Raw genomic sequence first — 25780 nt, 5'->3', positions numbered from 1 at the left:
TTACAGAAGTATTGCTCGACGTCTAGTGAATAGCCAATTATATTTTGTTTTGATATGGTGCACCATAATGCAGCCTTTTTAGCCACCAGGGGTCGGGTTTCAACCCCTGGTGGCTAAAAAACGGCTGAACAACCGACCTCTTGTGCCAACATTGACGATTTCCTGAATTCCATGCACCGTCGGTGCCAACCGGTGATCGATGCAAAGGGTTTCCCTACAAAGTACTGATTAGCTTAGGTTTATACCGAGACATAAGGTTTTACGCGGTGTCCTATTTTGTCACAAGAGCCAGATTATTGACGACGTCCTCTTGCACTGCTGTTACCAGGTTTTCAATAAATATCGATTACAAAAAATTGATTCATATTTAAGTAAGCATCGGTTTCCACTCTATAAATACGTTAATGTAGTGTTCCATTACAGTTTTCATATCTGCAGTGCGCAAAAAAAGAAAGACCCCCCCCCCCCCCCCCCGCCGAAACAAAATCCGGGCTATGTGCCTACACTTTTGTTTCTGTCTTGTTCCCGAGCGCGAGTACGAGTTGTTAAGTCATTCGGAAAAAAATCTACGAACGTACGTAGTCGTCCGTAATAAACACATTAATTAAAAAAAAATAAAGTGTACTCGTCGATCGCGTTGGGTAGAGGAACAACAAACGCTGAGCGCGTCTAGCGCCCGCGTTCAGACAGCAAACATAGCTTAGAGCGGGCAGAAGCGGAAGCAAGGCAGGCCACCAAAAACGTTTCTCCTGCTTGCCGATAAATGGCGCCCAATATTTGCCGAAAAGGCCCATTGCTGCATTGAAACTCGAGCCGTAAGTGACGTGCATAATTGCGTTCTGATCTGAGGTTAGTACGTCATTTTTAAATCCGCCTCACCGATACACCACGTCAGCGGCGGCGGTGGCGGTGCAAGACGCTAGTATCAAATCGAATAGCGCTGCATCATTCGTAGCTTTCACAGCGCAAGACAAAAGAACCAGGAGAACCGTTTCTGTTAACATGCAGCATGTTGAAGCTGCGAATGACACTGCGCTATTTGGTATACCAGATGCGATGCATGTCTCGTTCGAATCGCAGCGCTATTCGATTCGGTCCGCACACCCCTACAATGATCTGCTAAAAATTGAGAGCCAATCAGCAAATGGAGCATACACGGAATACGAAACTAACCCATTGATTGGCGCAACAGGTCACGTGGCCCTTCTAGGCGGCACTCCGCCATCTCGCGAACACATTGCGAGGGACAGCACTTCAACTGACGAAGTTTGCAGGAACAGTTGGCCTTTCGCACGTCCGCACAAACTCCGAAATGGCGTCGCGGAGCGTCCGCCAACAAGTCGTGACGACCACGACGACGGCGCCGTCGTCCCAGTACGTTTCGCAGCAAGACGACGCGGACAGCCCGGCGAACCCGGTGTCGCCTCGGACATCTCGCTCTCGGACACCAACGCCGGCGGGAGCCGTGAACGCTCGCGCTCGCCGCTCTCGGCGTCCAGGGTTTCGAGGATTCAGGAGAAGAACGAGCTGGCCCACCTCAACGGCCGGCTGGCTGCGTACATCGACCGCGTGCGTCACCTAGAGTCGGAAAACAGCAAGCTGACCAAACAGATGACGAGCGAGGAGACCCGCACCCGGGAAGTCGTCAGCGTTAAAATCATGTACGAGCGTGAGCTTGTCGACGCACGCCGCACCATCAACCTGACCGCAAACGAGAGGGCCAAACTGCAGCTCGACGCCAAGAAGTGGCAGACAGAGGCAGAGACCCTGCAAACGAAGTAAGTAGCCAGCCCATATTTCTTTTGCTTGAGGCTATTTCTAAACCATGCGACTTCGGCGAGCGGCTGTGGCTCGCGGTCTTTCGTTGTCTGGCTTCTAGGCGTCCGTCGCTCGAGCTGTCTTTTCGAAGCGGGGCGGTTTGTGTGACCGCGAAATCTTTAACCGGCTTCGTGAGCCTTGGAGGCAGAGTCATGACAAGCTAGCTAGTTAAAGCTAGACATGATAGAACTTTAAAGCAACTAGAAAAAAAAAAAAAAAAAAAAGAGCGGGGCATAAACGATTTGTCACAACTTGTCGTGTTCTCCTCCCGCCCCCTCCCCCTTTTCTTTTTTTTTTTGTTCATCGCGGGTTCTGTGTAATTGCTTCTTCGAAGCAGCTTTTGAGCCGAGTACAACAGCTGTGATGACCTGACAGCTTTTACCTTGAAAAGAATCCGTTGTAGCCCACACACCTCGGGTAGTGTCAGTTACAAACGGAATGAATGGAAGCGTACCAGCTCCACTTAAAAGTGCAGGTTTCATTGATGATTCAGTCGGCCGACTGTTGAATGACGGTTTTGCCGACCTTGACTGATAGGTGGCGGTGGTTCGACCGGATATGGTGTCAGTGTCATTTCCGCGACGCCTCTTTTCAGCGTAGCACGTTCCTTTTTCTTTTCTTGTGTGTTTGTCTACGTTTCGCAATGCGCGCAAAGAACATAATAGTGGTAGCTCTAGGTTTATTTCTACATTTTTATTTATTTCCATCCTTACGTAGCAGCCACGATTGCGAAATGGCTAGACTGGCTAGCAGTTTTGAGATGAACTTCTCCGGAGCAATGTCCGTGTGAAGTGGCCAGTGGGTGGAATTCCTACTTGTCGGAAAACTCAAATTGTACATGACACATTGCATACTGCATACAGAAGAGAAATAAAAGAAGCTATTATCTGGACTTGTGTAAGGTCCGCATCGGCACTTCTCTTTGTGCTATATATCACAAGGCATTCCTTTTGTTAACAGTTAGCGATAAGTTATCTGCGTGGGTAAGGTTATTCCTACACTGGCCGTGAAGCGGTTATGGTGTCTTCGATCGTTTGCTCGGCCTACGAGTCTGCCAGCCTCTTTCGTAACCAAGGAAAACAAATTCAAAACCTGTTGCTCGATCTATGGAAACCAGTTTTGGGAGGTTCCAACAATGATTCTTTGTCCTTTTTTTATTAAGTTTCTGACCTTTGTTTTACTCTAGCTGTGACCTTTCGAACACCTGCGCTCTACCAGCTTACAAACGGGGTTGTTGATTCCTTGCCATTGCATCTGCCCCTAACAAAGACAGATGTGGCAAATGCAGTAAAGGGCTGATCTTTCAATGGTCTTTCAGAATTCATTTGTAGTGTTCCAGTTCTGTTTGTAATGAAGCATGTAAGTGTACTCGTACTAGGCTCTCTAATTAACATTGTGATTTCACCCAAGAAAGTTTTGTCGTGCACAACATTAGAATAGTGAATTATTACCCAAAATAAAAAAAAACAAATATGAGGGAGATTGAACAGCCCCCTCCCAACGTTTTTATCCTCTCTTATATTTCCCTAATCTTCCTTGGTGTCCTTGCCCTGGTTCTTGCTACAGCTCTCATTGGACAACTTCAGGGTGTCTAGCGACCGGGAATTGTCGGGGAAATTTTAGTTACTAGGAAAAATCGGTGACTTGTCAGGGATATTGTAAAAACGCGAGCCCAGTCAGAGAAAATGTGCCGGAAATGCCATCGAGTATCTTGAGCATAGACTTGAGGACTTGGGGGAAGAAAAATAGGCAATGGATTCTGCTTAGAGCGGAGCGCGGGTTCTGCTCACCCCATGTAGAGTGCTACCCGATGCAAAGGGAACAGCCAACAAATCCAAGCCTTGGATTGAACTGAGGGCACGAAACTGGGCTAGATCCAGTTAGAGCTGCTAGATTTAGTAACAAATGGGGAAGCCGCGGACCCCAATTCAATCTAAGCCGAAAGTATCCGAAAGTGTGCATCTGGCGGCTATGCCGTCATGCTGCCGTTCGGTTATTTATGTGTGTGGTTGAGCGTCGTGCTTTCATCGTGTTTCCGGAAGTGGCCCCTTCACTGACGATGTCGGCGGCAAGAAAGTGCTCGTTGCTATTGCATTTTATTGGGTATACATAATAAACTTTCAGTTGTTTTGGTATTTATTTTCTTTTTAAAATGAGCCCTATTGATCTGAAGCGAAACTGAGACAAACACGATTGAGTGCTCATTGGACTAGCTTTGAGTTGTGTACTGTGGTCACCTATCCATCGGTTTTTATCGCATAACATGACCGATTTCAGATTAATACTCTTTGGAAGTGATGCCCGCTATCCAGAGCCATCTTTAACCGTGTGTTTGAGAAAATGCCGACAATCCTGCAAGCAGCCACTTCTCGTAGTTGGAGTAGGTCTGGTCACGCAAACACTTTCAAGCCTTCAGTCTAGTTATACGCAGTTGTTTGGCACTCAAGGCCCGTTCACACACTTGCGCTTGACTTGGACCGACTGAGACAAGACCGGGTTTTAATTAAGCCTCTTGAAACGGCTTACGACCGGATGCGCAGCAATGCAGCCGATCGTGAGCCGTCGGAAAAGGCTTGAAAACCGGTCTTGTCGGACTCAAGCGCAAGTGTGTGAACGGGCCTTCACACATAAATGTGCAAAGCAGCCTTTTGCCTAACATCGTTCACTGACGTGCATTTGCTTGCAACTTTTTAACCCCGTCAGACTCGCCAAACGAAAACGCGAGTGGTCCGCAGCTGAGCAACAGGTCACATCGCTCGAATCTCAAAACGTTGACCTCCAGGGACGTCTGAATCAGGCCCTTGCACAACTCAAGGTAAGGAAAGCGGCCAAACGCTTGTTTTTACGTTAACCGTCGTTTGTCTGCGTGGTCGGCTTGCTGAGTTTTCCGACGGCTTACTTTTCGTTGTGGTGGGAGGTAACTGGCGCTACGTCTACCAAACTTCTGGACTGGCCTTGGTTTGTGTTAACATTTTGGAGCCACAGCCTTGCGTGGAAACCTTGCACGGACCTTAGTCGCTCGTGTTGACATTGGTCACACGGTAGCATCGTTGTGGTAGAAAATGTCTGGGCAGAGTGCAGCTGTTGATTTGATGCAGTAGTGTGGAGTGGAGGAAGTAAATGATGTAACACCGTACCCCTCCTCAAGGAGTGAAAGGAGTAATTACTCTGGTAACATCCCCCTCCCTCGACATGGAGTAGAGCAGTAAGTAGTGTAGTAATATCCCCACTTCACTATCACCTCTACTGTGTAAGAGTGGGGCCGCTCATTGAGGTAGGAACTGTGTATTAGTGCTATTGCACGCTCGTTGCCTTGAACAAAGTATCTAAACCAAGCTATCTTTTTTTATGGTCTTAGTTTTCTAGCGTAAGCTATGTGACAGTATGTGCATGGATGTATATATTCCTCTTTCTGAGATCTTCTTTGCAAATTACAAAGCTACGTGTAGAAAAATTTTCAGTTTTCTGGACTCCTGGTTGTGCAGACATAGATATTGTACATTTCAAGAAAGGCGAAGTCTAACTGGAACTTTTAAATAAGAGTACAGTTGCCGACCAGGTGGAAACGGCAGCACTCGTCTTGGTTGGTGACCACAGTCTGTGCGATATCCACGGTCCAGAACGGATGCAAAGCCCTTTAATTTTGTTTTGTTGGTCCACTTTTTAGTATCCGGAGGCAGAGCGGGACGCGATGATAAGGAGCTTGAGAAGCTCCGCAAAAAGCTGGAGGCGGAGATTCTGCGGGACGTCGAACTGCGGAACAGGGCCAAGACCCTCTCCGAAGACCTCGATTTCCGGAAGTCCCTCTACGAGAAGGTGAGCATCAGAATGAAACGTCGCAGAGTAAGCGTGCTTCCCTAGGACCTTTCTAGAATTTCCGGACAATGGGGAGCATGTGAACCCGCAAAAGCTCTTAAAATTTCGTTGCATGTGAATTTAAAAAATTCAGTCTGATCGGCAACTGCGTAAATTTAGTAGGCAAAGTATGCAAAAAAACTGTATTTTCAAAAGCGTTCTGCTTTCTAATGTTAGTGATGTGATGCCATAAAATCCTGTGAAGATACCCTCCTTCCGACGGGTAGCCCATTCAATTTTTCTAGCTAAATATTAACAGTGGAAAAACTCCATCGACCGCACGCGGATCGCGCGGTCGATGCGATTTCCGTTGACAAGAATCTCATCAACTGCGCGATCCGTGGGATTGGTACGTGTTGCAAGCGCATTTGTAGTGAGTTTCTTCGTTTTTTGTCTGCAATATGCAGAGAAAAACACAAAAGACAAGTGTTCGTCACGACACCGGTTTCCGTGACGGGCAAGTTTGTATCAGACTACTGCATGGTCATTGCAATATGAAACTCAAATCCGCTGCATCCACAATCTACGGCAGTGGTTCTCAAATGGGGGTCCGCGAAGTCATCCTAGTGGTCCGCGAAGCCCTGCAACCTGGCGATAAAAGTTGTCTTTTTTCAGATTAAGAATAAACCTTCCATTTTTTGGGTACGTTTTCTCGTGTATACGTCAATAAGAGAAGTCCACTTCACACTAGCCCTTAGTTACATTCATTTATTATAGTTACATCCATTTATTAAATCACTATCATAATTAATCAATAACTTTTCCTTCCCCTCGCCGCGAATGGGGTCCTTCATCATACCCGCCGATCCACAAGGGGTCCGCGAAACATCAGTTGTTGAGAACCACTGATCTACGGTATCCTTTCCCGTGACAGAAAGTTTGTAGCGAATCCTCGCGTTTTTATTGCATCGTGAAACGCAAACTTGCCACACCCGTGATTCGTGGTGACGCTTTCCGAGTAGCATGTTTTATAGTCCTGGTGTTCGTCGCCAACTTGATAAAATTGCTGTGGCATCCCCAAGATAGCCCACCCCATCTTTCCACAAGTTGTCTCTATTTTGGGTGAACGTTCACGAGGAATTTCTTGGTACTTGATGTATCGGCCAGAGTGGTGCACAAATTAATCGAAGATGCCTTAATTAAACGGGCGAAAGAACAATGCGTTCCATCGGCCGTTCATTCGTACCCAGCTTGTATGCGCTCAGTTTGCTGGACCACTGAGCGCATACTAGTTCAGTGAAAACACTATCATTGTACCGCGGTACAATTTCGGTTTTTCCCGTGAGTCAAGATTCGTATCTCAGCATAAATATTAACAATTTTTTTTTACAAAAGTTTTTGAGACATGTCTGTCCAAACCAGGTAGAAAAGAAAACTGCCTAGGTTTAGTGTCCCTTCAAAGAAGTACTCTGGCAATTTTTTTTTAGCTACACTAAGTAACTATTTTTGCAATCGCTGGCCTCTTCCCTTTCCCGCATGCTATTCAGTGTTGCGAAATTCAGAAAAATTGACTGCATCTTCACGTGGTGAATGATATTGATTGGGGTGAAGCTCTGCTGGGTGCTGATGATATTGATTTTATTGTTCATAGGTAGTGCTGATGGTGCTGATATTTTTTTTATTGCTCATAGTTAGTGGTGAGTTGCGGGTTGCGTTTCGACTTCATTGTTACTGCTTTATGGTCGGTGAAATGCGGAGCTAGTGGTTCTTCTAGCAGATCAGCTTGGATCCGCTAGAAGCCGTGGGAACGCATCTCCACCGCTTAGGTCAACGGTCCATGTCAGAAAGAGAATATATGGTATGGAACGTAGTTATATACACATTTGAGCATTTCACCGCAGCGCCCTCTCGTCTATAAACGTTGAGCCGATGCATGCAAAGTTTAACGCGATTATATACGCATCTGACCGCAGCGCCCTCCTGTATTGACGTTGAGCTGCTGCATGCAACGTTTCATCCATGACAAACCCCAGCTCTTGTGTTACTACCACATCTCAGAGCCCCCTACTCGTCCCGCAGTCGTGGCCGAGTGGTTAAGGCGATGGGCTAGAAATCCATTGGGGTCTCCCCACACACACTCAAATCCTGTCGACTGCGCAAAGATTGTTTTCTTTTTATGTGAGCACAGACGCCGGACGGACGGACGGACGGAGAAGGCTAGACCCCAAGGAGCTTCGCCCCTAATAGCTATTGTGAAATCGGCAAATGAAAATGGCTCTAAAACCAAGATTCAAATATACCCTCGCTTTTCAATGCCGGGACATTAGGGGTAAAGCAGGCTTGCAGGTTGAGCGGGCAGTCTAGGAATTGACTGTGCCCAGCGTTCGTTCTGTGCTGCTGGGCAAGGACTGGAGCCCACTTCCAAAGCATTCATTTGACACCATGAAACTAATCTGTTGGGAATAGTCTACAGCCCAAAGAGCAAACCCCTGCCTTCCCCTGAGGTCACCTCTTTATTGTGGCCAGTAGACTCGCTTTGAAGGACAAGGTGAGGATCACAATTGTAAGTTCAATAGCGGAATTTTTTTTATTTTGGCACAATATTTGGGTCACTTTTTCCGCGATCTTTTTGGCGTGTTTAACGAATTTCCAGGCAAATCTGGCACTACGACGAAAATGCCAGAGGACATCAAGGGAACGACATCCATGCCCCCCCCCCCCCCTAAAACTTCCCTTGCCCTGGCGTGGGTGCCATTGCTAAATGCAGGAGCTCCAGGAGGTGCGCGTGGCCAAGCAGACGGAGATCACGGAGATCGACGGGTGGCTGAAGGAGGGCTACGAGCTGCGCCTGGCGGACACGCTGATGACGCTGCGAGAACAGTTCGAGTCGCAGATGCAGCTGGACCGGCAGAAAACGCAGGACATCTACGAGAACAAGATGCGTGACCTTCAGAGACTTCTCGATCAGAGCTCCAGCGACAGCTCCAGCAAGATGGAGGAGATGCGGGCGTACATGTCGCGCCTCGAGGGACTCAACTCCAAGATCTCGGGGCTCGAGTGGCAGGTCAGGGACGTCTTACTTTTTGTGCAGAATTCTTTGGGGTTAGGATGTTAAGAATAGATTTCGCAGGCTCTATTGTACAAACAGACCTGGGGTCACAGATTGCATCCAGCGCAAACTTCCAGCACAAAGAAATCGAAATCGATTTGCATTGAATTCTTCTTTAAATTGAGTTAGGTAATTGGCACGACACGGCATCACTTTCCACACTATGTTTGGCGGGAAGATGGACGTCGAATCAAATCACGACAATCGTGCGACCTCAGTTTCTCTGCTGAATTTGGAGGAGAAATCTATGTTGCGTGTCGAAAATTTCTTCACATAAATTTACCGGGGAAATTTGCGTGCCACTCCTCCGCAACAGTTTCTAAAGAATTGTTTTCGTCGAGTTTATTGAGCGCGCTACACCTGAGAGTTAGAGCCATGTAGAGTTTCTAACACAGAAACAAATTCTGTGTTGGAAACTCTGCATAGTTGTAGCTCTGAGGTGTACTGCACTCAACGATGTGGAGATGCGGAAAGCGTTATCAGCGGGTTAAGCAGATGAGCTGCACTCGTCCTGAACAGTTTGGGGACAACTCCGGGTTGACGGGTTAGGTTCCCTAGCCCGTCAATTGGGGGGGGGGGGGGGGGTAGTTGGCTGAACATCTAGACTTTGAGTTAACAAGCGCAAATGACTAAGAGAAGGGGACAGGACAGAGTGGTCACTTACAACTGTCGATATTATAGAGCGTGTTGAGAAAGACAAGGTGGAAGTGAAAAACAATAGAAAGTTCGAAATAAACTCTGAGCTGCTATTAAGACTAAGTATCTAGCTTTAAAAATCGAAATAAACATTTTTTTAAGAATATACTTTAAGAAAAAGTTGTAATGGCATGAATACTGAGAGTAACATATCCCATGTCGGCGCGCTACGGTCCATGCCAGGCGTAATGAGCAGTTGATTCACTGTTGCCTTCAAGATAGACTTTCTAGCCGCGCAGTGAATAAACTGCTCATGACGCCTGGCATGGACTGTAGCGCGCATTTTCTTCTTCTCCTCTGGGTGCCGACATGGGATATGGTGCTCTCGGCATCCATGTCATTACAACTAAACATTTTCTCTTAGTGGCAGCTGAGTGTTTATTTCTATCTTTCTCTTCTCCTTTTTCACTTCCACCTTGTTTTACTCTACATGCTCTATTAAATTGACAGTGTCAGTAAGCCCACCGTCCTGTCCCTTTCTTCTCAGTCGTTTGCGCTTTTTACTAAGTCTAGAGTTGAGCGATGCCCAACATTTTCGGTACTCAAAGATAGTTCAGGTGCGGTGCCTGGACCAAGTCTCCAACCGGTGTTTTTACAACGTCCTAACAAATGACCTCTATTTACACGCAATGACGTCGTAGAAGTGTAGCATCGTCGCCCTCCATGGTCGTGGCGGTGTCGCAGCAGTAAATGTGGCAGACTCCTGTTGTGCAGCAGGTCGCTTTCCAGTTTTTCAGTTCACGGAAGCTTGCCAGGGGCGGCACAGCCGCGCCATTTTTTCCTGCGCCTGGCGGTGCCAAAAGCCTGAAATCGGCAGTAATTGTGCCGCGCTGCTCCGAAGATTACGGCGACGCTACGTTTAGCGGATGGCGAAACCTTAGTCGACATCCTTGGCTATTTCGTTGCCAGGTGCTGCAAGCCGCCACCCGATTCTTTGGTTCAGCCATATCTGTCAATTCATCCGTCCGATGGATTCGATGTATCATACATCCTAGCCATCGTACTGCTGCGTCATACATTGTGCATGTACATTTATATTTTACGTATACAATGTAGCATCTAAAATTTGTTGCCGAGTCGTGCCCCTTCGGTTTTAATCAAATTTTTTCTAAAATAAATATTTTTCTATGTGCGATTTGAGATATATTTCGCCCTAAAGTTTAATGCAATTCTTTCCAACACTTGTAGTACCAACCTCATTTGTTTAAGTTGAACTCGTGTACAACTGGCCGAAATGCTTTGTTAAAATTTAATTTTCTTTTATTACCTTAAAGGGCAACTGAAAATAAAGTTTTTTGTTTTTTGTCCAAGGAGTTGTGCAACGATTTTAACGTTGAAAAATTGGCATCTTTTGCTTTTCACATTGTTCATCTTGTCACAAAGAACAGAAAACACACCTCCTTCCTTCGAGATGTTGCGATTCCGCCGCTTAATCGCGAGGTAAAAATTAAAATATCCCCCGACCTGCAGCCGCGAGCGGCGGCCATGAGAAACACGTGGCATGACGTCAATGGGGTGTCTTTTAGAAAGATGGCAAGTTGTGCGAATACCTGCTCGATAAAAAGTAACTTTTTTTTATAAATCTTGTTTCAACATCAATATAAATGTGTCAAAAGCCTGGTATCATCGACAAATCTTTTATTATACGGAGTTTTAGTGGCGCCATCTATCCTAGGTCCACAAAACCGTCAGCTCCATCTGCTACCGCGAACAGCCGCCAGAAGCCGGAGGGGGACAGAACCGGACGGGGATGGCCGGACCCGGATGAAACATTCCTCCTTTCACCATATTGTTCGCGTTGCGCTGGCTGCGCCCGCCAGCACGTGGTCACGCGGTCGCGAGCGGATGAGTTATCGCTGTCCACTGATGGCTCTAAAGAGGAAGCTTAACCGGAACCCCGCGCAAACCCCATTGACGTCACAGCGCACGTGACTAGGAAGATGGTGAAGGAGTTGAGAGGTGCCGAAAACCTCCATCTTTGTCCATTTTTAAAATAAAAACTAGGACATGCAGGCAAAATCGGTTTTTCTTTACTTCAGACAGGTCGAGACATTAACTCCCAAATTATTTAAGCAAAGCACTGAAACTGTTGCAGAGCTCCTTTAAGTAAAATTATAACATGCCTGTGAAAAAAGTTTTTTGCGGAAATAATTTTTTTTAGTGCAACATTGACGGTGCGAGATGCGATTTAGTTGGTAGTCACCTTGTTTCCACTCGTTTGTTCTCGCCATTTCGAGCGTGTGGAGGAGAGGTGGATCGGCTTGACCATCACGTTAAGGTGGAGAGAGAGAATGACCATTTCATGATGTCGTGGACTTTGCACGCTGTTGTGACCGAGCAGCTCCCCAGGCCAGGGCGGGAATCGCAGGACGACTCCTGGTAGGAAGATTGGGAAGAGACCGTGACTTGAGTCTTCCCGCCGCAGAACCTGTCCCTGACGGCCCGTGTGCGAGACCTGGAGCGTCTGCTGGACCAGGAGCGGGAGTGGCACGGCCGGGCCCTGATGGCCAGGGAGGAAGAGATCTCCCGGTTGTGGGCGGAGATCGAGGACCAGCTGCGGAAGTACCAGGACCTGCTGGACATCAAGGCGGCTCTGGACCTCGAGATTGCCGCGTACCGCGAGCTCCTGGAGGGCGAAGAGTCCCGGCTGCACATTACGCCCAGTGAGTCCGTAGAGTTGATGTGAGGATCTCGGGGTGGGGGTTCGCGATGGGAGCAGAACGCGGCGAATTGCGTAAGCGCTGCAGTAAGTGATCCCGAATGAAATGAGAAAAAAAGCTAAATAAGGGGGAAATGAGAGCAGACAATAGGTTGGCCGGGCTTTTGCTAGTACAATCGTTAGGGCGCTTGTAAACTTTTTGTTTTATACAATGTCATAGATCTGTGTTTTCCTTTGTGCAAGTACGAAACAAACCTGAAGTAGGTGCAGACCTTGCAACTGACGCTTTCTTGCTTCTTTGTCTGAAAGCGTTGCCAGTGATCTGGGCCCTTGGGGAACAGCCATTCCAAACCGGCCCAAATGCATGCGACGTTTCCCCGTGGAAAATTATATTAACTCTTAAAAATGATCTACTGGAAAGGGTTCCATGCATTTCGGCCACTTTGGAATGTGGTGGTCCCGATAAGGCCACGTTGCTGGTGACGCTTTGTTACACACAAAGAACTTCTTCAAAATGAGCAGGGAAACCTCGCCCGTCGTGGTTCTCTTTACGCAATGCGTAAAAATTATGTTGGCGAGCCTTTGGGAGCAACGCCGACTCGTCGCAGCGAAAGAAACTCGCCTAACCTATCGCCTTATTTTTTTTCCCACTTTTGAACCGCCTTTGCGGAGACTCTTTCCAAGCACGGCACCACCACCGCCCAGAAGACAAGGCTTGCACATTACGTTGTCTGCTCTTTTCACGGAGGATCCCGGCACGAGATTGTAGGCGCACACGTGCGATCGCCGGTTTTCCTTCTTTTTTTTTCTTAGAATCAAAAGTGCTGTCGTCAAAACTGTTAGTGTAGGAGGCACATATTTGGGAAAGCAACGTGAACTGTAAAACGCAAAGACCACTAGCGTCTGTAAAAAGTAAACTGCGAAAAAGCAGCATTGTCGTGGTCGTTCCGACGACATTGCTCAGCGCGCATGAGCGGCGAAAAACCAAACTCCATACAGAGGACGCTGCCTTTAATTTGTTTTGCGCCTCCTTTCTTGTGCGCAATGAGACTCCTCGCTTTTAAGCCCCTCCCCTTTCGTGCGAAGGGACGGATTTTGTCAGACTCGCTCGTCGTGTAGCGCAGTCAAGGGCGGGCAATGGAGGCGAGCGACGCGTTAACCGTGCCGCACACACGCGATACACCGTGCGAGATGCGAACGATATTTCGTCCCTCTCAGGCGCATCTACCAGCGGGGCTGAGATGTACACCAGTCCGCTGCTCCGAGGCGCCAAGCGCAAGCGGACCTTCTCCCACCGAGAGGACCAGTCAAACTTCGACGTCCAGGTCTCCGCATCCGCCAAGGGGGACCTGGAGATCACGGACCACTGCCCAGACGGAAAATACGTCATCATAAAGAACAAGGGCACGAAGGTTGGTAAACGTCGCCCTCTTTTGCCATCTAAAGCCCCCTAGATGTCTCATGGGTAAGGCCGTGGTGCCGAATTTTCGACGTCTTCTGACGCGGCAAACGCGGGGGCATAGGGTGGACCCAAGTGCTGCGACGGCGTTTAGCCGACGCTCAAGTTCTCGTAGATTAAAGACAAGTCTTCGTCAGACGCTGATGTGGCACTTGATCAATCAATGCCCCGTGTTGCCTCTTTAGGCGGCGTTTAGAATTCATAACTGCAGCCTTGTTATCTAGGAGCTGTAAGGCCAATGCTTGGAAGCCTGTGACATGAAAGGGAAATCATGTTTGAATTGCACAAAGCCTAACATTGTATTGTTGGAAGTCGGAACACAACCAAAGGCTGAAACAAACTCAAGCGGATATACTCGGAAGTGTGAGGTCACAGCACATTTGATGCAATACTGCAACGGAATTCTAGCGCCAGTTTGATTGTCTAAACATCAACCACGTCTTGGTGACACCGCGGAGGCGCCAATTGTTTGCTCGAAAAGACGCCAAAACATAGGGCCAAAACGACGGGGCTCGCACCATGACGCGAGCCCTGTCAAACTGGACCGATCCGGGCTTCCTTGTTCTCCCGTGCCTATTCAACGCCTGTGGAGAGCGGGGCAACTGAAACTGTCAGGTTTTGATCCGTTGCCACCACAAGTGCCGAAACACGCCGTCAAGAAAAACGCGACATCACTAACGCAGAGAGGCTCGTTACAAACCTGATCCTTTTAGTTGCCCCCGCAGGAGTTGCATAGGTGCGAGAGTAAAGGAAAATCCGGTTCAGCAAAGTTTGACAGGATTTGTGCGCTTGTAGCTTGCCTCAGTACTTTCGCGGAGCGGCGCTGCTTTTAATTTCAAAGTGACGTGACGACATTCGGTTTAATTTTTCTTCAATAATATGTTTGTGCTTTAAGAGCAAAAAATTGGCGTCTCTGGTCTGGCACAAACGTGGTTGACATTTCGACAATAAAATAGGCGCTCGAATGTCGTCGCGCTATGTACCTGAAGCCGCTTGATTGACCCTATTGGCTCGTGGCATAGCTACATTAGGACTTCAGGTAAAACAAAGTTTAACACATAGTTGATTTCTTCTGCATTCTTTCCCAAGCTAAAGTAATTGTCGTGTTCGTATGTCTATACAGTGGGAAGTAGTCGGTCCGTAGACAGGAAATTTAGCCAGTGCAGTACGGCCACCAGCCTGGGTTTTTTTAACGTGCATCACGCAGTAGTGACACAAGGCTGCACGCCGGTATGATGCTCATTCACATTAGAACGGACAAGAGTGGATTGAGCACGTTATCCTTGAGCTCTGCGGCACGAAGTTTCGCTGCACAAGCTGCAGTACTTTTATACTCTATGCTACTGTTTCCCTCCCCCTGTCCTAAGAAGCAGGGGCATTGTTATCTGTAGATTGTGTTGTCGCTTACTTTCAGTGTTTGAAATTGCATTTCTATTTTCGTTTGCGTTGCTCGCAGACGTCTGCAACGATTGAACACATTCGCAGTTAGCTTCACCAAGGCAAAGTTTTTTCTCGAATCTCGACAAATTGGAGCAGCCTGGTATGGGTGGTGGAAATAAAACAGACGCTTCACTTTCGGTTAACTTCGACAGCATTTTAACTTCCACAGCATTTTAACATCTCTAAGTGAAATAAAAACCTGTGCAAGTTTCCGGAGAACAATTTGGTGCTCGACTTTGCTTTTCGAATTGCGGTACAAGATTGCCAGCTCAGCTGGCCACTCGGTTTGCGAGACATATTTGGGATGCTCTCCTTTTCGGGCTCGAGACTCCAAGGAACAGGCTCCACTCCCCGTAAGCGACGGTCCAACCGCGCGTTAGCTGATCCTTGGAAGGGCGCCTTCGATATATATATAATTTTTTTTCAGGAGATTCCATTGGCTGGCTGGCGGATCGACCGCAGGTCCGGCAACGATGACTTCACCTTCCGGTTCCACCGGAACCACATCATCCAACCGGGAACCACCATCACGGTGCGTTGCAGTTCTTGAATTGTTTTTCTTCGTCGAAGGCACTGGTTCCATTTGTTTCATAAAAGTAGAACGAGGCTTTCGTCAGTTCAGACTTAGCCTTTCATACAGGGACTGGCGTAAATACCCCCTGGCTTGATTTTTTATGGGCGACATTTTTCGAAGATGTACTCCGTTTCTCTTTAAGTCCGACCACAGGCTGCGCTACCGTCCTACAGTGAGCGGTTGAGCAGCGCCCGAAGCGCGTCGTCCCTGCACTTGTTGCCTTTGCGCATCTGCCATCGTCGGCTACACGAATCGCGTGCAGTGGATGCGACGAGGTCCCACCTTTTTTTTATGTTTGCGATTGGTTAAGTTGGTGATGGCGTATCCACGAAGACGAGTGGTGTAACCGCGCGTTTTTGGCTCTGCTCGATTGTCTTCGTCGAATCGTCGCGTCGGCTGTGGTAGGACTCGCAGTGAAACGGTGCATACAGTGGTCTCGCGATAATTCAAGCTAGAAATTTTCGTACTCACTTTTATTTCGGACACATTTAAATATTTTGCTTTTCTCGCCATGTTTTCGTGCATTTTTAAGCTGCTTAATTCAAGTGGAGTTTTCGCTTAATTCGTGCCATTCGTTCATCGGGAGTGGGCCTGGCCCCGTTGAGAGCACTCCTTGCCAAGCACCCGGGTGCTGCGGAAAAGCAGTACCCGCGAATCTCGCGGGCATTGGTTTTCCGCTGTACGCGGATGTTCGCTGGGAAGCGCAGGCATTAGTCCTGACAATCTGCTTTCAATAATCGTGTTTATTTATTTATTTATTTTTTTTTTTGTGGAAGATTGAGAATAAACGAAGAATATTTGTGTCCATCAAGCTGATTTATAAATTCGCTCGCTGAGGATGGCTGGGCGTCTCTTTGGGTTTAATTTTAATAACCTTCACGAGTTCAGCTGAATTTTCGTTTAAGCATGGTAAAACGGTAGTAAAAGGTAGTGATGGGCCAAACTTTTGAAGAATCGAAAGTTCGGTGCCGAACTTCCGATTCGATACATTGTTACTAGGCTTAGCGTTGATATTTAGTTTTTCTTGGCAAAAAAGTTTTCTTTCTTAGCTTAAAAACGACACCGATACAATTATCTTGTAGAATATCATTTTATTTAGTAATAACTGGGCTTATATGCATTATATGTTGTATTTGTGTGTTTACTGGCAATTTTAGTGACTCATTGGAGGAGTGGCGTGACAGGGACGTTGGGTAGAAGCGAGCGTGGCGCAGCCACGAATCACGCTACGAGTTTCGGTTTTAAGGTATCATCAGCGCAAGCCGGCATGTGTGTGTACATTGCTAAAATGAAGGCAATAACGCTGCGTTCTTGCTTTCTCTGGGAGCCACCGTTTTGTGCGGGAAAACGAATGCAACGGTTGCTGAGTCACTTGAAGTCAGCTTTGCATGAAAGTGTGCGTCCCATATTCACAACGTCTCGTTTTTAACCTTTAAAATACGTGTTTCTGGTGTTTAGGAATACACGAACGTTTCGGAAGATAGGGAGAGTGAATGTCAGATGTGCAACATCGAGCACTATAGTTCTGTGTTTAGTTTTATGCGGATACCTGAAAATTGCAAAATAACACTAATTGAAGAAGCAATGTTTTGTTTTGCAACACACTAATCCTTAGCCGAAAAAAGAATTGTTATAATTGAGAGGAGTGTTTAAAGTAATTGACGGACAATGTCTATGTTTCAGAATGCATGGCATCATTTGTCACTTGCGCAGTGGACTGCGTAAATTACTGGTCGATCTTCTATTCTTGAGGCAGAAAATATTGAAGAGGACCACACTCGGTCACAAACGCACAGTTACCGTGTTGCCTACCCCACACCGCGGCGTAACCGCTGGTTGTACTACACTGCACGATGGTAACCGCACGACTGCACAGCGTCCATTTGCAATTCAAGGCTCCGTCGCGTTCTCGCGCGTGCGCAGACATTTTCCGAAGTTTTGCCGAATCTTTGCCGAACTTTGCCGAATCTGAAGTTGAGCAGATTCGGTCCATCACTAGTAAAAGGCTCGAAGAAACTATCCGATAATCGGTTAGAAATTATTCTGCCAAAACCGCTACTGGCTTTGAGCTTGACCAATTCTTTATGCGTGTGCCTGCTTTACATTGGCCTGGGTTGAGGAAAGTAAAATCTGTTTGGTACTTGTAGCTATTCCTATAGCAAATCGCTACTTTGCCTTATATCATAAGCCCATAGTGCTGGTAGTGGAAATTGAAGTCTCATTAGAAACCCTACCATAACATTTTGTTTTCGTCCTCGTAAACAGACTAGGCAGATACCGTAAATCCGAGCGAGGGGAAGACTGGCCAAGGAAGACCGAACACCGGACGAAGGACAAACAAAAAAACTTGGGAGTTTAGTTTGTTCTTTGTCCGTCCTTTCCCTCGCACCAGGATTTATTATGCCCTTCTCAAAAAAGCTGAAGCGCCTTAAAAAAAAAAAATGTTTGGAGCGGTCTTCTACTATAGCTTTTTGTCCGATGAATTCAATCATCGCGCTTTTGGACTGAAGTAAACGTAAACCCCATATATTTTGAGATGTGTGCGCAGCGATTGCCGTAGGGCATGCGGCGAGCCTTGCCGCCAGCTGTTATCCGTCGAAGACATTGCGACGTTATAGTCGTCCTCCTGCACAGTGCCGAGCAGAGTCATTTGACCGACGACGTCCCTTTGGTTAGTCTCGCAGCGATAACTGTTCTGGGCTCTTGCCACCACTTGACATAACGTCCGTTGTTGTTGGCAATGTAGGACGTCCGTCACCAGTGTTGCAAAATCTTCAAAAAGATTGCTCGCCGCCCACGGGCATCAAACCCGGGTTCGCTTCGTGCGGAGTTGTTGATGCCACAGCATCAACAACCCGCTCTATACCGGAGGCTTTTGTAGCACCCACCGCACGCGCTCTCTGGAAAAGAAAATAAAATAGCCGATAACAGAAGGCGGTTGTAGCACTGTCAATGCCAAGAGCTCGTGCAGGGGAAAGCGCTTTTACGCTATCCGGAACAAAAATGATACGAGCGTTTTTCAAAACAAAATATTCGGATGCCTATTTCGTTTTGTTCGCTTTCGTTCACGCACCCCACGGTGTTTGAACGCGACGCCAGTGCCCGACAACTTCGCCATGTCGTGTCGTGGCTGTCGCTGCGACTCTACTGTGGATCAACGCGGGATTCCTGAATTTTTTTCTATCCGCCTTCACGCTCTCCTGCTCTCCGCATGCAACGACGGGCAGGGCTACGTCGAAATTTTAATTAGAGATTTTGACACTCCTAGTAATAAGATCGAAAGAAAACTTAGACATAATCTTTAAAATGCCTACATTAAAACATTCAGTTTTTTGCTTTTTTTTTTCTCTTAAAGAACTGTTTTTAGCTTCTCTTTCAACCAGCTTGCCCACATTCTTGCTTTTGTATACCTCCTTTGCGGTGAGATGACCACGACTCATCCGAAGCTGGGATGCTGTGCAGGTATGGAGCTCCGACGCCGGTGCAGCACACAGCCCTCCGTCGGACCTGGTCATGCGCAACCAGCAGTGGCCCCACGTTGAACAGATGCGCACTGCCTTGCTCAGCGCTGATGGGGAGGAGGTGAGCGCCTTCGGTTTAGTGTTTTGCCATTGTAGCTGGGCTGCACTATAGGTGTAATTTACTTGTAAAGTTGCTCGTTCAGTTACCACCTTTAATAGGCCTCCTCCATCTGTTCGAAAACGTGCCAGTAAAGTTAAAACTAAATCATCTAGAGCTTTCTTTAGAAGAGCCTATGTATTGCCCGCACGTTGATTTTGTGTGAAAACCTGTTAAGCAGCTTTTAGCCTTGTTATTCATATACTGTTAAACCATTAATGTTTGAGAGCCCCTAATTTTTGCGAAATACGCGAATTGTAAAATTGGTTTTAGTGGTTTTAGTTTAGTGGTTTCTATAGGTAAATTCCAGCATTAAGAAATCGCGAAATTTAATGGTCGCGAATATGACCCCGCAGTCCAATTGTCGAAAAATCGGGGCCGCGAAAATAAAGGGTTTCACGGTAGCAGAAGGGAAAATAGTTATTCATAAGACACTTGCATGTAAGATGTCATCGATGTGTGAATTTAGAGGGTACAAGCTTTGTTTTTCCCTTTGAATTGCGGTATTGTGTCCTTTTTGGTGAACACTGCTTTATTTATCTTTGATTCGACACCCAGGATAACCATTTGCACGTGTTCATGCTTGTCTTTCTTCAGTCGGCATGTAGTTCAGGAGTGGCTTTTACAATGAGCTCTTCCCGACATTTCTATTGCCGTGTCTGGTTGCTGTTCTGAGGGGCTGACATTTTACTGTGATTTTGTCTATCTCCATATAGTGCTTTAAAACGTTTCTAGTTGTCCCTGGGCTCTATTTGCAGGGGCGGGACAGCTGCACCAATTGTGCCATTTTGATACATTCAAATTTCCTGCGCCTAGCGGCACCAAAAGCGTGAAACTGACAAACTACGCTACGCTCTGCAAAAAATCACTTTGGCGCTAGATTTAGCAGACAGTGAACTCTGTCGACAACCTTGGCTATTTTATATACCAGGTGGCGCAAGCTGCTGCCAGATTCCTTGGTTCAGCCGTATCTGTCCATTCGTCCATCCGATGGATTCAATGTACACATTCATAAATCCTAACCATCGTGTCGTTGCATCATACATCATACATGCTATGATGTATGGTGCATGTAGCATTATTGATCGAGAGTCGTGCCACTTTAGTTTTAATAAAAATTTGTTCCCAAAATAAATAAAAAATCTCCCTGTACAATTTCAGGTACTGCACAGTAAAGTTCTATTCACACGTAGTCTAGCGACTGGGAAAATTGGGAATTGTCAGGGAAATTTTAATTACCAGGACAACTCGGGGAATTGTTAGGAATGCTGTAAAATATCGAGCCCAGTCAGGGAAAACGAGCCGCAAACGCCATTGAGTGCCCTGAGCAGACTTGAAGACTTGGGTGCAGAAAAATGGGCAATAAATTCTGCTTAGAGCGGAGCACGGTCACTGCTCACCCGATGTAGAGTGTGCTACCCGATGCAAAGGGAACAGCCGGCAAACCCAGTCGAAGCCTTGGATTGGGTTGGAATATATTGAGGGCACGACACTAGGCTAAATCTAGTTAGAGCTACTTGATTTAGTAACAAATGGGAAAGCCGCAGACCTCAATATAATACAAGCCGGAGGTATCCAAAAGTGTCCATTTGGCGGCCGTGCTGCCATTCTGTTAGTAACAAGGCGTGTGTGGTTGAGCGTCGTGTTTTCATAGTGTTTCTGGAAGTGGGCTCTTCACTGACGATGTCCGCGGCAAGAAAGGGCTCATTTATTCCAGACAGGACGAACCCAGATATTTTTCCGCGCAATTTTTTTTTACACCGGCAACTATCAGTAGTTTATTTTTAGGTACAATTTAGAGCGTATGTATATCGCCATATGTCCGTCACTGTGTGCGTTATTTTGTTTACATGCCACTACTAGAAGCTCGTTATATGGCACGTAAACAGCGTCTCGGTAAGGATCATAACCCGGGGGAAAAAGGGGGGGGGTTGGGCCCCCCCTCCCCTAGGATGTCAACAGGAGGGGGGGGGGGGCACGAGCCCCGATGCCCCCCGTAGTCTAAGCCTATGCTCTCTCCCCTCTTCGTTGACAATGTTAATACAGTTGCACTTGTCAATCTTATCTCATTCCCCATATACAATAGTGAACAAAAAGATATATTTTGTTTCTTTTACAGAAGTATTGCTCGACGTCTAGTGAATAGCCAATTATATTCTGTTTTGATATGGTGCACCATAATGCAGCCTTTTTAGCCACCAGGGGTCGGGTTTCAACCCCTGGTGGCTAAAAAACGGCTGAACAACCGACCCCTTGTGCCAACATTGACGATTTCCTGAATTCCATGCACCGTCAGTGCCAACCGGTGATCGATGCAAAGGGTTTCCCTACAAAGTACTGATTAGCTTAGGTTTATACCGAGACATAAGGTTTTACGCGGTGTCCTATTTTGTCACAAGAGCCAGATTATTGACGACGTCCTCTTGCACTGCTGTTACCAGGTTTTCAATAAATATCGATTACAAAAAATTGATTCATATTTAAGTAAGCATCGGTTTCCACTCTATAAATACGTTAATGTAGTGTTCCATTACAGTTTTCATATCTGCAGTGCGCAAAAAAAGACACCCCCCCCCCCCCCCCCGCCGAAACAAAATCCGGGCTATGTGCCTACACTTTTGTTTCTGTCTTGTTCCCGAGCGCGAGTACGAGTTGTTAAGTCATTCGGAAAAAAATCTACAAACGTACGAAGTCGTCCGTAATAAACACATTAATTGAAAAAAAAAATAAAGTGTACTCGTCGATCGCGTTGGGTAGAGGAACAACAAACGCTGAGCGCGTCTAGCGCCCGCGTTCAGACAGCAAACATAGCTTAGAGCGGGCAGAAGCGGAAGCAAGGCAGGCCACCAAAAACGTTTCTCCTGCTTGCCGATAAATGGCGCCCAATATTTGCCGAAAAGGCCCATTGCTGCATTGAAACTCGAGCCGTAAGTGACGTGCATAATTGCGTTCTGATCTGAGGTTAGTACGTCACTTTTAAATCCGCCTCACCGATACACCACGTCAGCGGCGGCGGTGGCGGTGCAAGACGCTAGTATCAAATCGAATAGCGCTGCATCATTCGTAGCTTTCACAGCGCAAGACAAAAGAACGAGGAGAACCGTTTCTGTTAACATGCAGCATGTTGAAGCTGCGAATGACACTGCGTTATTTGGTATACCAGATGCGATGCATGTCTCGTTCGAATCGCAGCGCTATTCGATTCGTTCCGCACACCCCTACAATGATCTGCTAAAAATTGAGAGCCAATCAGCAAATGGAGCATACACGGAATACGAAACTAACCCATTGATTGGCGCAACAGGTCACGTGGCCCTTCTAGGCCGCACTCCGCCATCTCGCGAACACATTGCGAGGGACAGCACTTCAACTGACGAAGTTTGCAGGAACAGTTGGCCTCTCGCACGTCCGCACAAACTCCGAAATGGCGTCGCGGAGCGTCCGCAAACAAGTCGTGACGACCACGACGACGGCGCCGTCGTCCCAGTACGTTTCGCAGCAAGACGACGCGGACAGCCCGGCGAACCCGGTGTCGCCTCGGACATCTCGCTCGTCGGACACCAACGCCGGCGGGAGCCGCGAACGCTCGCGCTCGCCGCTCTCGGCGTCCAGGGTTTCGAGGATTCAGGAGAAGAACGAGCTGGCCCACCTCAACGGCCGGCTGGCTGCGTACATCGACCGCGTGCGTCACCTAGAGTCGGAAAACAGCAAGCTGACCAAACAGATGACGAGCGAGGAGACCCGCACCCGGGAAGTCGTCAGCGTTAAAATCATGTACGAGCGTGAGCCTGTCGACGCACGCCGCACCATCAACCTGACCGCAAACGAGAGGGCCAAACTGCAGCTCGACGCCAAGAAGTGGCAGACAGAGGCAGAGACCCTGCAAACGAAGTAAGTAGCCAGCCCATATTTCTTTTGCTTGAGGCTATTTCTAAACCATGCGACTTCGGCGAGCGGCTGTGGCTCGCGGTCTTTCGTTGTCTGGCTTCTAGGCGTCCGTCGCTCGAGCTGTCTTTTCGAAGCGGGGCGGTTTGTGTGACCGCGAAATCTTTAACCGGCTTCGTGAGCCTTGGAGGCAGAGTCATGACAAGCTAGCTAGTTAAAGCTAGACATGATAAAACTTTAAAGCAACTAGAGAAAAAAAAAAAAAAAGAGCGGGGCATAAGCGATTTGTCACAACTTGTCGTGTTCTCCTCCCGCCCCCTCCCCCTCTTCTTTTTTTTTTTTTTTCATCGCGGGTTCTGTGTAATTGCTTCTTCGAAGCCGCTTTTGAGCCGAGTACAAAAGCTGTGATGACCTGACAGCTTTTACCTTGAAAAGAATCCGTTGAAGCCCACACACCTCGGGTAGTGTCAGTTACAAACGGAATGAATGGAAGCGTACCAGCTCCACTTAAAAGTGCAGGTTTCATTGATGATTCAGTCGGCCGGCTGTTGAATGACGGTTTTGCCGACCTTGACTGATAGGTGGCGGTGGTTCGACCGGATATGGTGTCAGTGTCATTTCCGCGACGCCTCTTTTCAGCGTAGCACGTTCCTTTTTCTTTTCTTGTGTGTTTGTCTACGTTTCGCAATGCGCGCAAAGAACATAATAGTGGTAGCTCTAGGTTTATTTCTACATTTTTATTTATTTCCATCCTTACGTAGCAGCCACGATTGCGAAATGGCTAGACTGGCTAGCAGTTTTGAGATGAACTTCTCCGGAGCAATGTCCGTGTGAAGTGGGTGGAATTCCTACTTGTCGGAAAACTCAAATTGTACATGACATATTGCATACTGCATACAGAAGAGTAATAAAAGAAGCTATTATCTGGACTTGTGTAAGGTCCGCATCGGCACTTCTCTTTGTGCTATATATCACAAGGCATTCCTTTTGTTAACAGTTAGCGATAAGTTATCTGCGTGGGTAAGGTTATTCCTACACTGGCCGTGAAGCGGTTATGGTGTCTTCGATCGTTTGCTCCGCCTACGAGTCTGCCAGCCTCTTTCGTAACCAAGGAAAACAAATTCAAAACCTGTTGCTCGATCTATGGAAACCAGTTTTGGGAGGTTCCAACAATGATTCTTTGTCCTTTTTTTATTAAGTTTCTGACCTTTGTTTTACTCTAGCTCTGACCTTTCGAACACCTGCGCTCTACCAGCTTACAAACGGGGTTGTTGATTCCTTGCCATTGCATCTGCCCCTAACAAAGACAGATGTGGCAAATGCAGTAAAGGGCTGATCTTTCAATGGTCTTTCAGAATTCATTTGTAGTGTTCCAGTTCTGTTTGTAATGAAGCATGTAAGTGTACTCGTACTAGGCTCTCTAATTAACATTGTGATTTCACCCAAAAAGTTTTGTCGTGCACAACATTAGAATAGTGAATTATTACCCAAAATAAAAAAAAACAAATATGAGGGAGATTGAACAGCCCCCTCCCAACGTTTTTATCCTCTCTTATATTTCCCTAATCTTCCTTGGTGTCCTTGCCCTGGTTCTTGCTACAGCTCTCATTGGACAACTTCAGGGTGTCTAGCGACTGGGAATTGTCGGGGAAATTTTAGTTACTAGGAAAAATCGGTGACTTGTCAGGGATATTGTAAAAACGCAAGCCCAGTCAGAGAAAATGTGCCGGAAATGCCATCGAGTATCTTTAGCATAGACTTGAGGACTTGGGGGAAGAAAAATAGGCAATGGATTCTGCTTAGAGCGGAGCGCGGGCTCTGCTCACCCCATGTAGAGTGCTACCCGATGCAAAGGGAACAGCCGAGAAATCCAAGCCTTGGATTGAACTGAGGGCACGAAACTGGGCTAGATCCAGTTAGAGCTGCTAGATTTAGTAACAAATGGGGAAGCCGCGGACCCCAATTCAATCTAAGCCGAAAGTATCCGAAAGTGTGCATCTGGCGGCTATGCCGTCATGCTGCCGTTCGGTTATTTATGTGTGTGGTTGAGCGTCGTGCTTTCATCGTGTTTCCGGAAGTGGCCCCTTCACTGACGATGTCGGCGGCAAGAAAGTGCTCGTTGCTATTGCATTTTATTGGGTATACATAATAAACTTTCAGTTGTTTTGGTATTTATTTTCTTTTTAAAATGAGCCATATTGATCTGAAGCGAAACTGAGACAAACACGATTGAGTGCTCATTGGACTAGCTTTGAGTTGTGTACTGTGGTCACCTATCCATCGGTTTTTATCACATAACATGACCGATTTCAGATTAATACTCTTTGGAAGTGATGCCCGCTATCCAGAGCCATCTTTAACCGTGTGTTTGAGGAAATGCCGACAATCCTGCGAGCAGCCACTTCTCGTAGTTGGAGTAGGTCTGGTCACGCAAACAATTTCAAGCCTTCAGTCTAGTTATACGCAGTTGATTGGCACTCAAGGCCCGTTCACACACTTGCGCTTGACTTGGACCGACTGAGACAAGACCGGGTTTTAATTAAGCCTCTTGAAACGGCTTACGACCGGATGCGCAGCAATGCAGCCGATCGTGAGCCGTCGGAAAAGGCTTGAAAACCGGTCTTGTCGGACTCAAGCGCAAGTGTGTGAACGGGCCTTCACACATAAATGTGCAAAGCAGCCTTTTGCCTAACATCGTTCACTGACGTGCATTTGCTTGCAACTTTT

The 25780-nt window shown here is 47.2% G+C and overlaps 1 protein-coding gene and 1 pseudogene across 2 annotated transcripts in view; both read left to right on the top strand.

Moving 5' to 3' along the window:
* Nucleotides 1-1312: 1312 nt before the first annotated feature.
* Nucleotides 1313-19563, top strand: LOC120836029 (annotated as a pseudogene).
* Nucleotides 19564-22538: 2975 nt separating this feature from the next.
* Nucleotides 22539-25780, top strand: part of LOC120836036 (lamin Dm0-like) — a 94724-nt gene continuing 91482 nt past the window's right edge. For both annotated transcript variants that reach the window (XR_005717066.1, XM_040218386.2), the window contains exon 1: nucleotides 22539-23059. Coding sequence is in view for 1 of the 2 variants with exons in the window: in XM_040218386.2 (XP_040074320.1) it covers nucleotides 22593-23059 (467 nt within the window). In the remaining variant the exon portion in view is untranslated. The remainder of the gene's footprint in view (nucleotides 23060-25780) is intronic.

This window comes from Ixodes scapularis, unplaced genomic scaffold (genome assembly GCF_016920785.2).
Source record: "Ixodes scapularis isolate PalLabHiFi unplaced genomic scaffold, ASM1692078v2 ptg000137l_1___fragment_3__unscaffolded, whole genome shotgun sequence".
Lineage (NCBI taxonomy): Eukaryota > Metazoa > Arthropoda > Arachnida > Ixodida > Ixodidae > Ixodes > Ixodes scapularis.
The sequence above is the reverse complement of the archived record's forward strand: the minus strand, read 5'-3'. Positions and strand labels throughout refer to the sequence as shown.